The sequence below is a fragment of the Zeus faber genome (assembly GCF_960531495.2).
Source record: "Zeus faber genome assembly, chromosome: 17".
Classification (NCBI taxonomy): Eukaryota; Metazoa; Chordata; class Actinopteri; order Zeiformes; family Zeidae; genus Zeus; species Zeus faber.
The window spans coordinates 17,691,014-17,705,719 of NC_137204.1; the positions used below are offsets into that span (position 1 = coordinate 17,691,014).

Consider the following 14,706-nt stretch of genomic DNA (forward strand, 5'->3'; position numbering starts at 1 on the left):
TCCCACAGTCTCTTAGTCCCCCAGACCCCCAGTGCCCCAGACCCTCAGCCCTCCAGACCTCCAGTCCCTTAGTCCCCCAGACCCCCAGTGCCCCAGGCCCTCAGTCCTCCAGACCTCCAGTCCCTTAGTCCCCCAGACCCCCAGTGCCCCAGACCCCCAGTCCTCCAGACCCCCAGTCCCTTAGCACCTCAGTCCTCCAGACCTCCAGTCCTTTAGTCCCCCAGACCCCCCCAGTGCCCCAATCCCTGTCCCCCAGACCCTCAGTCCGCCAGACCCTCAGACCCCCAGTGCTGGTCCTACTGGGTCCCAGTGAAGAGAGGCAAGGGCACATTTTCTATTAATTTGGTCCAATCACCAAGTCTTGGTGAAACATTATTATTATTGTCATTATTGGTTTATTTATTTATTTTTTATTTATTCACTTTTTAAGTGTCCTCAGGTTTCTTTCAAGGCACCAAATGAAAGTTATTATTATCAATAATATTAATATTATTAACATGATTATTTTTCATTACACTTTCATAAGTTTTCCTTGGGCTTCTTGCAAAGCTCTTCAAAATTAAACATATGAATTACTATTATTGATATAAGGATTATTATTATTTTAGGATTATTCATATGGTAGTTATTACATTAGAGGTTTTATTTTATTTGTTTCTATATTGTAGATGTCGGGGAAACAGCTTGCAACAAGGTAAAAACAAAATCATAAAAATAAGAGATGATTAATATGCTACATGGCAGTGCTGGCCTTTCCAATACTTTATTGGCACAGTGACTGCCTCCAGACAAGGGTCATGCATATGCAATTAAAAAGGCTTACTCCGTCAGAACCACCCTGCACGAAATCGGATGAAAAAAAAGCACAGAGGAAGCTGATAGCAAAGATTACAGCGATAAATATAAAACAACTTTAATTAAAAAGAGAAAAGAGTCCCTCCCTCTCTCCTCATCTGATATCCTGTGAGAGCAAACGCCCACATTGGTAAATGTCATTTCATTATTAATATTCTCTGTTCAAGTCCATACTACTTTTATACTTTTAAAACAGCAGCATGTGTTTCAAGTTGAGTTGATCTCAATCCAGCCAAGTATCCTTTACAATTGCTGAGAGATTACTTCATTCTAGTGTCATTCATGCGACTTAAATTCTAAACAGTGTGCACAATTTATGGAAGTTTAAAGTCTCATAATGAACATTATTATTATTATTATTATTATTATTATAACTATTATTACTGATAACATTGCAATTGATTTGTACTCAGTCAAGCGACATTAACATTTCTAATTTGAAAGAAGTATCAATTCAAAATTGTTGTGTAATTAAATTCTTAAAAAGTTTTACATATTCAATTCCTTCAAACACACCCTTAAAATATGAATGTACTGTATATGCTTTGTCATCTAGATTCAAAAGCTCATATCTACTGTATCACAAAGACAAAAGGAAGCTCGCGAAACGGACGCAATTAAATACAGGTTCAATTAAAACGCCCGCATTGTTCACTTTTAAGCCTAAATTGCCTTTCACCGTCTCTAATGAACGTTCAAAGTACTCTCTCCCTGTATGCTGCAGACCGGAGCTTGTTTCCATCTTTTTTTTTTTTTTTTTTTCTTGCGACCTGATTGCAAAACCTTTTGAGTGTAAAGACTTTCCCTTGGTAGTCTGTCATAATAATGGGCTGTATCACAATGGGGTCCCAGGGCAGAGCCACTCCGGCGAGCTCACCTCCGCTGCTCCACTTTGTAGACGTGTACCTGCAACGGCTACAACCGCTGCCCTGGGATCTATATTTACCCCACGGTGGCCTACTATGTAATCCCACCTGAACCTTGAGGGGGGGAGCGAACCACCCTTTAGAATAAATAAACTACGCGTGGCAGAAGGCCCCCGGTCCATTCATCTTCTGGCTGTCATTTGAAATGAGAGCCACCGGTAAGGTGACCCTGTGTGGCATATAAGCACGGGGAGGGGCCAAGCCACTTTGTGAACACCTCACCCCGACCATCTGGTGTTAACATCGCCCAGATGAGATGAGCTGGCGTTGAGAGAACGAGAGAGTGGCTGAAAGAAAAAGGGGGGAGAGAGAGAGAGAGCGAGCGAGAGCGAGAGAGTGAGAGAGGGATAGTCAGGGGGGGAGATGCTTTGAGACCCAACGGTTAGCTTTTCTTATTGCGTGGTGTTTTACTATAATAACCTACTAATGACCCTGCACTCAAAATGGACCATTCCCCACATCAAGCTGCATCAATTATATTGTCCTTGTGAATGTGAGAGTTTCAGCCATGAAAATCAATACAACGGAGACAAGAGGCATGAAATTCCCTTGGGAAATGTGAGCTTCGCCACACAGTGGGCACCATTGTGCCATAAACTGTATTCCCCCTAAGTAGTGTCATGCCTTAATTTCTGCTCTTGCCACAGCTTGCAGCCATGAATGTAATACGAAACAATTTAAACCCAATAGGAGACTTTTCAACTTTTCAACAATTCTGTGATGCAAAAAATAAAAAAAGAAAGGCCGCACTTCATGACATTTCATGGATTTCTATTTATTTTGTGAATTTGCTGTGGAAATAAAAATTGTTGGAAGTTCACTGAAAAATATTTCTATCGAGTAAAAATATGAAGAAAGAAAGAAAGCAGAGTGGAATAGAAGTCCAGTACAGTCTGACGACGGGCCAGCAGTGGGAAATCATTGCAGTCAACATCCAAAAATCTTCCCGTAAGCCAAATAAATACAATACACACACAGTAGTTGGCCACTTTGTTATAACCATCTAACCCATAGCCTTTTTATTTTTTATTTGAAACTGAACAGGATCCTGGGTGCTAACTCGGCTCATGTACTTTGGTAGATTATTTGGGATGGAAACAAAGCCAAGCTACCATAGGAAGCTCAGGGGAGTTAAACTTTTTCCTTTATTAAAAAGCAGAACCTTTTTTTTTTAAATTTTTTTTTTTTTTTTTTAAGCGTTTCTATGGCTACAAAAACCTTGCGTTCACACACATTCACTTCGTCTTCCTCTGAATGTCCTTTGTTGTCTGCGCCCCCGATTAAATATATAACAAAAACAACATTCAAAATGAAAGGTTAGGGAAAAGCAGCTTTTATCCATAACCTCCCATGGCCCTAAATAAACTTTTGACAGTTGGGTGTCTTTTAATTGAACACGTTTTTATTTCAACCTATAAATACTCAGGGACTTTACTGCAAGGTAAAACACAAAAGGTCAACCGTTTTGCCGCTGATCCACTTAAATTTGTAAATAACGGATGGAAATAAATAACACAAAAAAGCCTCGAGTTAAACATGCAAATAAGGCGAAAAAATGAGAGAGGGATGATAATGCACGAAAAAGATGCGTTTTTTTTTTGTTTTTTTTAATTTAAATTTTATTTTTTATGACTTCCGATAGTGACTGTACTAGGCTACTCAAAAACACGACGTGTACGCACGAGCAAACGCTGGAAAGAAGCCCGGGGAGAGACGGAGGCCCTGCCGACGGTCACGCGCTTATAATAATTAAAAAAAAAAAAAAACCGAAACAAAGGTGCGACCGGGCCGTAAATCAATAAACGACACGGCTTCCCGTCAGCCCGTCCACGTCCGCGGACGCGTGACAACGAACGCGTGACAACGAACGCCGCCGTTGAAAAACGGAGAGAATAACGTGTCCCGCCGGAGAGAAGTGTGCTGTAAAAAAAAAAAAGATCTGTGAGGTATTTGCACCTTGATTTCAATAGTTTCCGTGAAATGTATGAAACCTATACTGCTATAATAATGATAATAATAATAACAGAATGCCAGTACCTGTGTCTCTATCAGCCTCTGCCAAGCTTCAGTGCGGTGGTAAATGAAACTTTACCAAAAGGAAAATGAAGGAGTAACACTAGGAGCATTTGTTATAGTTGACCTCTTCTCCATAATGAGATAAAAGTAGGGAGGGTAATCCGCCCCCAGCGTCCTGAGCTCCACCAGTTTCACAGAAGTAATATAATAATGCAATAAGTAAAGTTGTTGTTTTTTTTTAATTATTTTTTTTTATGCACATGCAATCCAAGCTCACCTTATTTATTATTCCAAACAGGTTTCGCCAAAGGGGGAGGGCGGGTGTTTGTGTGTAATGAGGAGCCGCCGCCGGGTCGCCCGGCAGAACAACGCAACGCTTGGGTTTTAGATGAGGGAGAGGGGGGTGAAGGTTCAAAGCTTGTGCTGAATTCCCTCAAAGAAACAAAATAGCAATCTGTACAAGGTTGAGGCACTTTCCAAGCAGCGTGCACATATAAAGAGGAAGGCGCGCGCGCACACACACACACACACACACACACACACACACACACACACACACAGACACACACACACACACCGTATCAGGCATTCTCTGTACACACAGTCTATTGCATGGGTGTTTCAGCCAGAGTCCATGCTGAAGAGCTCGATGCCCTGGGGGCTCCAGTGGAGGCCAACCCCGGAGTTGAAGACCAGGGACCACACGTAGGGGATGAAGAAGTCTTCTGGCTGGTCCTCCTCCACATATTTGAACTTCAGCTCTGGGAACTTCTGCGCACGCACGCACGCACGCACGCACACAGACACACAGAGAAAGGGGATGATTACTAGACCATAGCGTACGGGGAAAACGAACACACACGTTCAAAGCAGATTTAATCCAAATGATTCCATCTCAAAATAATGAAGCAATTAAGAGGAGAATGTGGAAAATGCTCTAGGAGGCTTGAATACGAAATCGGCGTTAACCACTTGAGTGATGGGGGGGGGGGGGGGGGAGCCCGACGCGCGGAGCTCGACGCGGTACGTGCCTTGAGGTGCTTGGGCTCACGGTTGCTCGGCAGCTACCGTAGCTAGAAGATCTGCTTTCGTCTGCTTACAGACGGCTTGGAGTCACTCTGGCTCCGCCGCTGACCTTTTCAAAATGCCAGCTGATCTTTTAACACCCCCGTGACCCTGCAGGCAACCGGTGGGGATGCACCGACGCCATTGTTTTACACTGAGTAGGAGTCCTGAGTACTCAGGACAGGGTAATCATCGAGTGGGTGGACACAGCGTTACAGCAAATGACATCATTTGTTTTTATTTTCAGAAACAGCATTTTGACCAATGGAACATGAACAAAAATCGAAATGTCAGGAAAGTCATCTTTTTTTCAAACATTTATTCCACACGGCGGAACGGTACAACGGAAATTCAACATGGCCCCGCCCCTGCACACCTCAAAAAAGGGGAAGATAATTCTTATAAAATCAAGGTTACAGCCTCATCGCGTAGCTCCTGGAGATGCCTTGGAAATAGTAGATACCCAGTAGATCTCCAGGAAACAGAGAGTAGATTCACCACTATTTTTAGATGTCAGCAAGTAACAATGAGGATATTTAAGTACATTTAAAAAAAACTGCCAATACCTGGTCTCCACTTACAGAATTGGCAACACTTTTCACAGAAACCCTGTCATGTACAAGTTATAAATGGAATAGCACCTTGCGTTCCGACGGGTGAAAGGCAACCGGATTAAAATGAATGAGGGGGCGGGCCGTGAGATTAGCAATTGCTTATTGCCTTTTGTTGGTATTTTGGATGAGCCAACTCAGGGTGCACTATCCCAAAAACAACTGCTATCAGGGGATCGCGGGGGCCAAGAGTTAGCTCAGTAAACAGCTGAGTAACATCTGAACTCTTTGACAGGTCTCACATGCCTCATAATTGGGCAGGAACGTATATTCTGTATGTAAAATCCTCTATAGCCCCTTTTACCACATGGAATCCCTAACATTGCTGGGTAAAAAATATCCAGCAAAGGCAATGGGTAGTCATTGCCACTACTACTTACATCGAAAAGTTCCGTGTGGAATCTGTTCCCACATAGATCACTGCTACGCATACATTACGGAATGCTTGCGTGAGTTTTTTTTTTTTTTTTTTAACCGTTAAAGCGTCACGTTCGACGTCAAGAGCACGTCGGGAAAGGGGCGTGTCATGGTTCCAGTGTGGTTGGAAACAAAACAGTAGAGGAGACGGCGACTTAAACAAACAACGACATAAAACTGTAAAACTTGAATTTTTTTTTTTTTTTTTTTAAGTACTTTGAACCGTTCAAAAGAATCGGGTCGTTCATGAACGACCCGAGCACACCGGGAGTCACAACGTTTCATTTCAGAAACTTCCAATTTTGATTTTGGATTCCAAATGGGATATGAATTGATTGAATGATACACGGATACTACTGTCTCACCGCCCAACAGGCTCTTCCCTCCACTGACTGAGCCCTTGTCCCCGGACACAATAACCCTGGCCCTGACATTGGGTTGGGACATGGGTTTTAACCCTGTCCTACACGCTCTATTCCGAGAAGGAATGTTCTCCACCCGTTCTCCATCCCCTGTCCGGTCGATCCCTCCGGCTCCGTGCAGTCGGCGGGCAAGTGAAGCGCTTGTGCCCGATGCCACCGCACTGCACCCCTAACCCTAAAAGACACATCTAGGGTCTGAGAAGCATTTTTAATAAGAAAAAGAAGAACATTTAAATGTGTGTGTGTTTGTGTCTAATTATACAAATAGTTTTTGAAATATTTCCACAAAAAAAAAACATTTGTGAAACCCACTATTTGTGCTTTATTTGGACTCGGCTCCACCCCTACTCTCCGGCAAAGTTTAATTTCCACACACTTCCATTCACAGATGAGCCGGCATTTTCCCAAATGATACTAGGTCGAGAGCGAGGAAACTTACGGAGCGACTTTTACATAACACGGACACTGGCTCCTTTTCCCACATGGCTGCAATACAGAACATTGCCAGTAGATTTACGGCTTCCAGCGCAAGTGGGAAAGGGGCTTATGTAACCATAAACAAAAGCAAGGATCAAAAGTAGTTGCCAAGTAATCAAACATTCAAACAGGATAATTATAATAACTGCGCAATAATAACGTCAGTCAGAAAGAAAGAAGAATTAAGCTCTGTATGGAAAGATGCACAATGCCAGCACTATTAGTTCGGGCAAGTCTGGAAAGCCCGGTGTAATCATAACCACCAGACCAAGCTTGATCGGCAGCCCACCTAACAGCAGGTAGCTAGAAAAAGACGGTCATCAATAATACAACAGTGTCTCATTATATTCCCACATTTATACACGTACATGCACACTAATAGGTCTGCAGTGAAAGACAGACGCTAGCCCATGAAGCCTCTTCTATTCTTCCAACTGAGGGGCTTTATGCGGCGGTCACAGTCGGGCCTATTGAGTCATGGATAGCCCTATTCAGCACAGCCGCACTATCAGTATCACATCAACGCAGACACAGGGCTATGGGGTCATAGGCCATATGCCACACTACTGACGCTCCACCATACACAACCACTATTGTGTTGGCTAGACACAATGCATGAGTTGTATTATCTAGCCATTGTAGATGTGTTTGTGTGTGTATCTGTGTATCTGTGTGTGTGTGTGTGTGTGTGTGTGTGTCTGGCCGTGTCGCCATCTGACAAAGCCCGGTCACTATATAAGCTTGTCAAACCTTATGATGTTCATAAACCACGGACGAGGAATGCTTATTTTCAATCCAAAAACAACTTCACTTTCCCATTTTTCCATGTGAATCATGTCTATTATTATTATACGCGTCCGTATTTTTACTTTTTTAAATAGTCACTGGACCATTAGCAAAATATAAATATCACGTCAGACCATAAGAAAATATATTACAGTGGACTGTACATGGCAATCAAGTCCCTTAAAACATTTCTTTGTATTAATTCTTTCCATGGCTTTTTTCCTAACTCTGGATTGTAAAATCGTACCGAATTGTAGAAAAAATATTTACAGATGCAGCCTGAACGCACTCCAGACTGGCTTTTCAACCAGGCTCCAAGTCCACCCTCCTGCCCTCCTCAGGGTATTACCAGTCCCTTCTCCCCCATGCCCACACCCACACAAATCCCTCGATTACACATTTCACACGCACACACACACACACACACACACACACACACACACTTATCTTAATCCCTCCTTCTATCTGTCTATATTGTGTCTTCCTGTGTTGGACCGAACACAAGCTTTGCATTTCCCCACATCTCTCTCCCGTTTCCTCCTCCTGTTTGCTTTGTTCCCCGGCCTGGCAGCTATTTGGGCAGACTTTTGCAGAGTCACCTATCAGCTACGGTTCCCGGCCGGCCGGACCCACGCCCCTGAGCACAGTCTGGCTGTCTGGCCTCATATCTGCGCTCGGAACGCCGTGTTCCGTTCCCTCCTCTCTCCTCTGCTGCTACAGCCAAGACAGGGGCACACAACAATGAAAGAATGGGAGCAGGGTGCAAATTTAAACACACGCTTTTTACGCACACGGAAAGTAACACACAATCTTCTCTCACACACGTACACACACAAACCGCAAACACTTTTTGTGCATTTATTGAAATTTGTCAGAATGTTTTATAAACTGCTGCTATGCCTTTTTGAAATGCCCTCTGAATGCCCAGATACCGAATATCTACAAAGCCAAGGATCCGGCTGAGGAGCCACGCTATCACTGCCAACCCATCTAACAAGCACGCGATTCAAAGTCACGGGCCACTGGAAATACGTGGAATTTGGGATGTTTGGGAAGACAGAATCGACAACATATTTTGTCTTTTACTTTTGGTCAGGACTGACTGGCAGGCGTGCCTCTTCACTTGTGTGCTCCGGGACCGGCTGGGTTCTGGTAGACTTGAGATGCACTGTCGAATCCCAACTTTATTGTTTTACCTGGAAAACCCCATTTCATCTCTATCAACACTATTCTGTTTTGTTCTGTGAGTAAATTTGCTCCTTTTCCCCCGTAGACAGAGTAATTAATGACTTATTGATCAAATAACACGTCCTTAAATCACCCTATGGATTTTATCTAAGAGATGAGTGGGTCCTGAATTGGGTGAGAAAAGCTAATGGCCTTATATGTTAGGAAGCTATACTTGGAGTATTCTTCTATACTTTAGCAGTGAACATACTTTAAGAGCTTTCTGTTCCGACCCCCAACGCGGAAGACCCGGCAGAGGCGGCCGCTGCATATGGGGTGGAAATCCCTGCGAGAAAGCAGGCTCCATCACATCTCCTTGGCAGCCTTCGCGCTCCGTCCGTAAAGCCCTCACTGAAGGACACGGCCGGGTTATCCACACGGGTCAAAGTGTGCTAATAGAGCTCTACGTTATTGTTCCAAGGTGCCGACTTGAGCGAGAGGGAGAGAGAGGGAGGGAGAGCGAGAGAGAGAGGGAGACGGCGCAGGGGGGGGGGGCCCTGTGGCCTTGCACCAATCCCTCTTCCGCGTCGGCCGGAGAGACAAATGCCTCGCAGCCAGACACCGGGCCCCGGAACATGGAACACATGATGAAACATGCAATTAAAAGCTTCTGAGCTGCCGAGGAGAGGAGTGGAGAGACCGCCGGATGCATATCATCCCCCACTGATTAATGGAAGGAGACTGGGAGCGGGGAGGGAGAAGTGCTCGCCGTCCCGCCAGGAGTCCCGGGTAACGAGGCACAGTGGCAGATTTATGCCCCCCCGCCGCATCTTGTGCCCACCAGTCCCTTCCCATATCCTTGAAATGTCATTACGCATTCACACGCGGCGGGCCGGCAGAGATGGAATGAAGATGGGCATTAATGCTAATGAGGGCTGGGCTTTGGCCTTTTGTCTCATGTTTCAATGGCTCTCTCAATCTTCCCCCTGGCTCCATTCCCCGCGCCTTGTCACCGCACCACTTCCGCTAATTATTATAGCGTCCCGATCACCTGAGCGACGCGGATTTCCCCCCCGCCCGCCGCACTGAGTAAGCCGGCCCTTTCCCCACATGAATCCAGACATCTAATGTGTGTCTCCAATCCCCGGCTTCGTCCATCTTTGGTGTCAGCCTCACCTCTCTTTCAACCTCGTCAGCGTACCCTTCCAGTCCATCCCTTCGTGGCTTTCATTCATGCGTGTGTGTGTGTGTGTGTGTGTGTGTGTATGTGCGTGCGTGCTTTCACCTTGAGCCTGTCCTTGGGCAGGGCCTGCGCTCCTTTCATGATGACTTCCTGAACCCTCTCTACCGACAGGTCACTTCCCGCCTGCTCCAGACGTTGGCTAAAGAAGCCAATCACCTGCGGGACAAATAAAAGGCAAAAATTAATATAAAAACTTCACTGCAGAGCCAGTATGTTAATGAAATGGAGTAAAAAAAAAAAAAAAAAAAAAAAAGCATATAGCGTAATCCAAGTCACATTTTCTTTTTGGATAGAGAGACCGTATCTCTCAGCGCAGATCTTTTTCAGTGAACCTTCGCTGTTCAATCATACGAAACGCACATTATCTCACGTCATCTTGATATGATTCAATTTAAGATTTCAACTCCTGGTTCCATGGAGATCCATAGGTCCTTCTAATCCTTTTCGTTTTCCAGCTGTCGCATGAATATTCCAATAGCCGGCCCATATGATGACACGAGGTGCAATGCAGAGGATCAGATGAGAACAACATGACATCATAGGATGTATGGTGCACAAAGGAAGCGCTCAGCTAGAGTAGAAAGCTGGCCCAACTCTTTGCAGAGAAGTGAACGCAGCTGCAATGGTTTTAAAAACTGTTTTAAAACTAATTCCGCTCGACGATAAAGATCAACTACGAGATATTAATGTATGTCGGATCACTTTGTATCCCCGCGGACTGCATACGGAGGAAACATATCAGTACAAGTTTTTACGCATATCTTTGCTTAATGAGGAGGGTTTTAACACTAAACATGAGGGATATAAGAATACATTCGGGGATGGCGGAAAACTGATTTGCAATCCCGCTGCCCTGCGACGTCCCGCCCCCAACGAGATGCTTGATATTAGAACGCTCAGTAGTCTTATTTAAATTTCAAGTAAATTAAGAATTCCTCTCCGAGGCTGCGGGCGCACAGGAGAATACATATACACAAATGACCGCATGAGCTTTACGTGCGCACTTCACACTGATCTCTCCATTAATGTTGACAGCTTCTCATATGGGGTTAATTTGGAGGAGCAGGAAGCAGCCCCTGCTCACAAACATGTGATTTACAGTACAGGACCGACTTCAGGGACTGGGCTTGGGGGGCTTTCTAGCTGCACATTAGTCTTCCCTCACTCCTTATTCTTTTTACACAGAAGCCTATAGCCATGCACATCCACATTTCTAGGCATCCTTTTATTGACGTGCACGCACGCACCCGCACGCGCACGCGCACACACACACACACACACACACACACACACACACACACACACACACACACACACACACACACCCCTAACTCCCTACAGACTTTACTGAGGCCCATTCCTTCCTGTTTCAGAGCCGTCTCGGAGGTACTTCTATATGACTAATACATCCGTGATTGACAGCTTTCTCCCTCTCCGCTCCCTCGCTCCACTCTTTCCAAAGGCATAGCTGCGCACTCTCGATGAATATTTAACACAGTGCCCCAGGACACCGAGGACTGATGAATTCATCAACACTTCTTAAGCCAACTGTACAATACAATCAACACCACGTTGATGACGGCAGATGTAGGATCAGCACGCTGCCTTATATTTAAATATTTCATATGAAACTGTTTGAGCTGCATTTTGTGTATGAAAAATAGCTATTATAGCTAATAATAGCTAACTATTATTATTATTATTATTATTATTATTATTACTATAAGTGGGACTTAGGGTCGTTGCGCTGAATCACCACACCACAGGTGGCATTAAAACTAAGGCAATGGAGTGATCGAAAGTTCAACTAATGTCAACTTGACTTCCTGTTTCTGTTGAGTGATTTCAACAATTACTGGAGAAATGCAAATAAGTATTTTGAGTATTTGCTCATTTGTTGGAATGATGTGTTCTGTTAACCTGCCAAGCATCCGCGTGTGCGTGCATGTGCATGCGTGCGTGCGTGTGCGCTGACCATGTCAAGGTTCTGCATGATGTCCTGGAAAGAAGGATGCGTCCTGAACTGTTCGAAGAGCTCCCTCTTGTAGAGCAGCGCGTACACCAGGTTGGGGTTGTGGTGCAGGGAGTTGGCCAGACAGGAGTTGATGATCTCCAGCATCATGCGGATCACCTCTTCAATGACATTGAGATCTTGGGCCTGGAGGAAAATAAAGGTTATTTCCACACATGTCCCAAAAAGCAGTGTATGTGTATATTACCCGCCGCACATTTAAGTGTTAATGCATGCGATTGATTTAAAAAGGCTGTATTCCCCCCGATCCCCCCCAAGAACTTATCGTGCCTTTACTTCTTGGCTACTCATAATCGCACATTTACAAAAGTAGAGGAGTTGTAACAGCCGAGCAAATGCATCATTACACCAAAGAACCAGAGCCAAAGCAATCAACGAAGCCAACAGCAGCACACATCCAACAGTCTGTGCATTTCTACGGCGTATTCATTGTATTTTAGAAATGCGCGTCTTTTGTATCCTTCTGGCATTCTGCAACGGCTTGTTACGAAAATACCAGTGATTAAAAGAGGAAAAAAGTAAAAATATTAAGCAGATGCCTTTGGTTTTAAAATTCTGCAAAAATATTGTGACTAACAATCGTTTTAATATGAGTATAATCATATAGTTATATCAGAGCCATAATGCTGACCTGGATTTGCAGAAAAAAATAAAATTAAATTAAAAAAATATATATATTTTTATAAATAATAACTAAAATAATAAATAATAATAAAAAGATAAATAAACAAACAAATAAATAAACATATATATTATTTAAATGCAGTAAACCGTAAATGGCTGCAACGTCGTTGACAGGAGGGCCCTGAGTGAGGAACACCCGTCGTGCCCTTGTGAATCACAGGTCAGTTCATGTCACAATCTGCTTCCTACCAGAGAAGAGACAACCATCTTTACCGGCCGCGCGGCAGGAATGAAATGTGAGGATAATCGAAAGAGAAAAAGGGGCATGTTAAGTCACGTCAAGTGTATTTATAGTATTCCCAACAAAACAGGTTTTTTTTCCACAAAGTGCCCTGACGAGGCTATGGCAGTGGAGAACACAACCTTAAAACCTTCAGATAGTGGGCTTGACGGGCTGTAGTCTGTGTGGATCCTAGACACGTGTGAAAGAAGAATTAACTTGTTTATGGCAGCTCATTTTAGGCTCTTTTTTAAACATGCCTTAATGATTTTGTAATGACTACATGTGTTTAAACAGCAAATTAATATAACTTAAGACAAGGGTACTGTGCTTGACGTATTTGGATTAATTTTTTGGGATGAATATATACGTATATCTTTAATGTTTCATATTTTTGCGTATGGAAAAATGATGCATTCTGGGATTATGTTGAAAATCCTGAATAGAGCAATTTTAAGCACAGGGTTTGCGTGTCTTATTTCTTATCAGCAAGTAGGTCGATAAGTAAATATTTACGGGCTAAATCAGAGATTTCAGCTTTTCAACTTTGTATCCCACCGATATTTTAACACCAAAATACTGAACGTTAACTTATTCAACTGCTACTGTATTAGCAATGAGTACATTAGAACTTTGCTATGTTGTAAATATCGCACATATGGGGAACATGATGGAATGAGAGGAGGCAGAGTTCGCCTCAGTCGTTCTCCTCGCCTTACTTGAAAATATTCCAGCTGGCAGTGTAGGTGTATTCCCCTGATATGGAGAGCGCATAATGTCAGTGTGTGTGGGTGTATGTACAACAACACTGGGACTGTCCCTGCCATAGACGATTGCGGCGCCATGATAACGGTCATGACACATGTCAGCAGCCACGCCGCCCGGGCTGCGTCCCCGCACGAGGCTCACCTTCTCACACATGTTCATGCGCAAAAATGGGAGAAACCCAGCGGAATACAAACACAAACTTAAATGGGTCTGTGTGGACAGCTGAGCTGTGCATTCTGCAACCGCGCCCTACCCCCTCATACTGCGCTTCTTTAACTGGAAGGGACCTTTTGTTCCCCGGTGGCACGCTTGAACGCAAAGTAAATGGAATGACGCAATAAGTGCGATGTTATCGCGGCACATAATGTTTTGAGGGCTGCTCCAGTCGAAAAAGTATTTTAAGATAGCGCAGCGATAACCAATCGCTGTTAAGCAACCCGTATGTTGTTGGAGTTCAAAGATAAAAGCTTCCTGGGGTTGTTTTGCGCTTGGTTTCCGGACTTTCTGTTGAGCATCCATTACTCGCACTTGATCTGCTTAAACGGGCAACCTCGCCAAATTTTTGTCAAGGCGGTGTAGCCAAGCGGCCTCTGTCGTCCTTCTGCTGCTCCTGTGTCTGCCTGAGACGCACAGTTACGACGCACAAAGCCTCACACGGGGGCGCTCTGAAAAGTGATGCAACCGGGGACGGTCTGCGCGTTGTGTGCAATAAGCGCTCTCTCTCTCTCTCTCTCTCCCTCTCCCTCTCCCTCTCCTCTCTCTCTCTCTCTCTCTCTCTCTCTCTCTCCCTCTCTCCCTCTCTCCTCTCTCCTCTCTCCCTCTCTCCCTCTCTCTCTCTCTCTCTCTCTCTCTCTCTCTCTCTCACTCTCTCTCTCTCTCTCTCCCTCCTCCCCCCCCCCCCCCCCCCCCCCCATCATAAACACCGCTCCTTTGAAATCCCTGGAGTTTCTTTTATCAGCGGCGTGCAGGAAATTAACAGCACGATAATGCTTACAGCAAGGCTGCGGAAAAAAACAA

At 44.5% G+C, this 14,706-nt stretch overlaps 1 protein-coding gene across 1 annotated transcript in view; it reads right to left on the bottom strand.

Annotated features, from left to right (window-relative positions):
- Positions 1-2,550: 2,550 nt before the first annotated feature.
- dym (dymeclin) overlaps positions 2,551-14,706 on the bottom strand; it is a 42,724-nt gene continuing 30,568 nt past the window's right edge. Inside the window, exons 15-17 of the mRNA XM_080017388.1 lie at positions 11,961-12,143; positions 10,028-10,141; positions 2,551-4,568 (exon numbers count right to left, since the gene is read on the bottom strand). Coding sequence (XP_079873514.1) covers positions 4,419-4,568; positions 10,028-10,141; positions 11,961-12,143 — 447 coding nt within the window. The 3' untranslated portion in view covers positions 2,551-4,418. The remainder of the gene's footprint in view (positions 4,569-10,027; positions 10,142-11,960; positions 12,144-14,706) is intronic.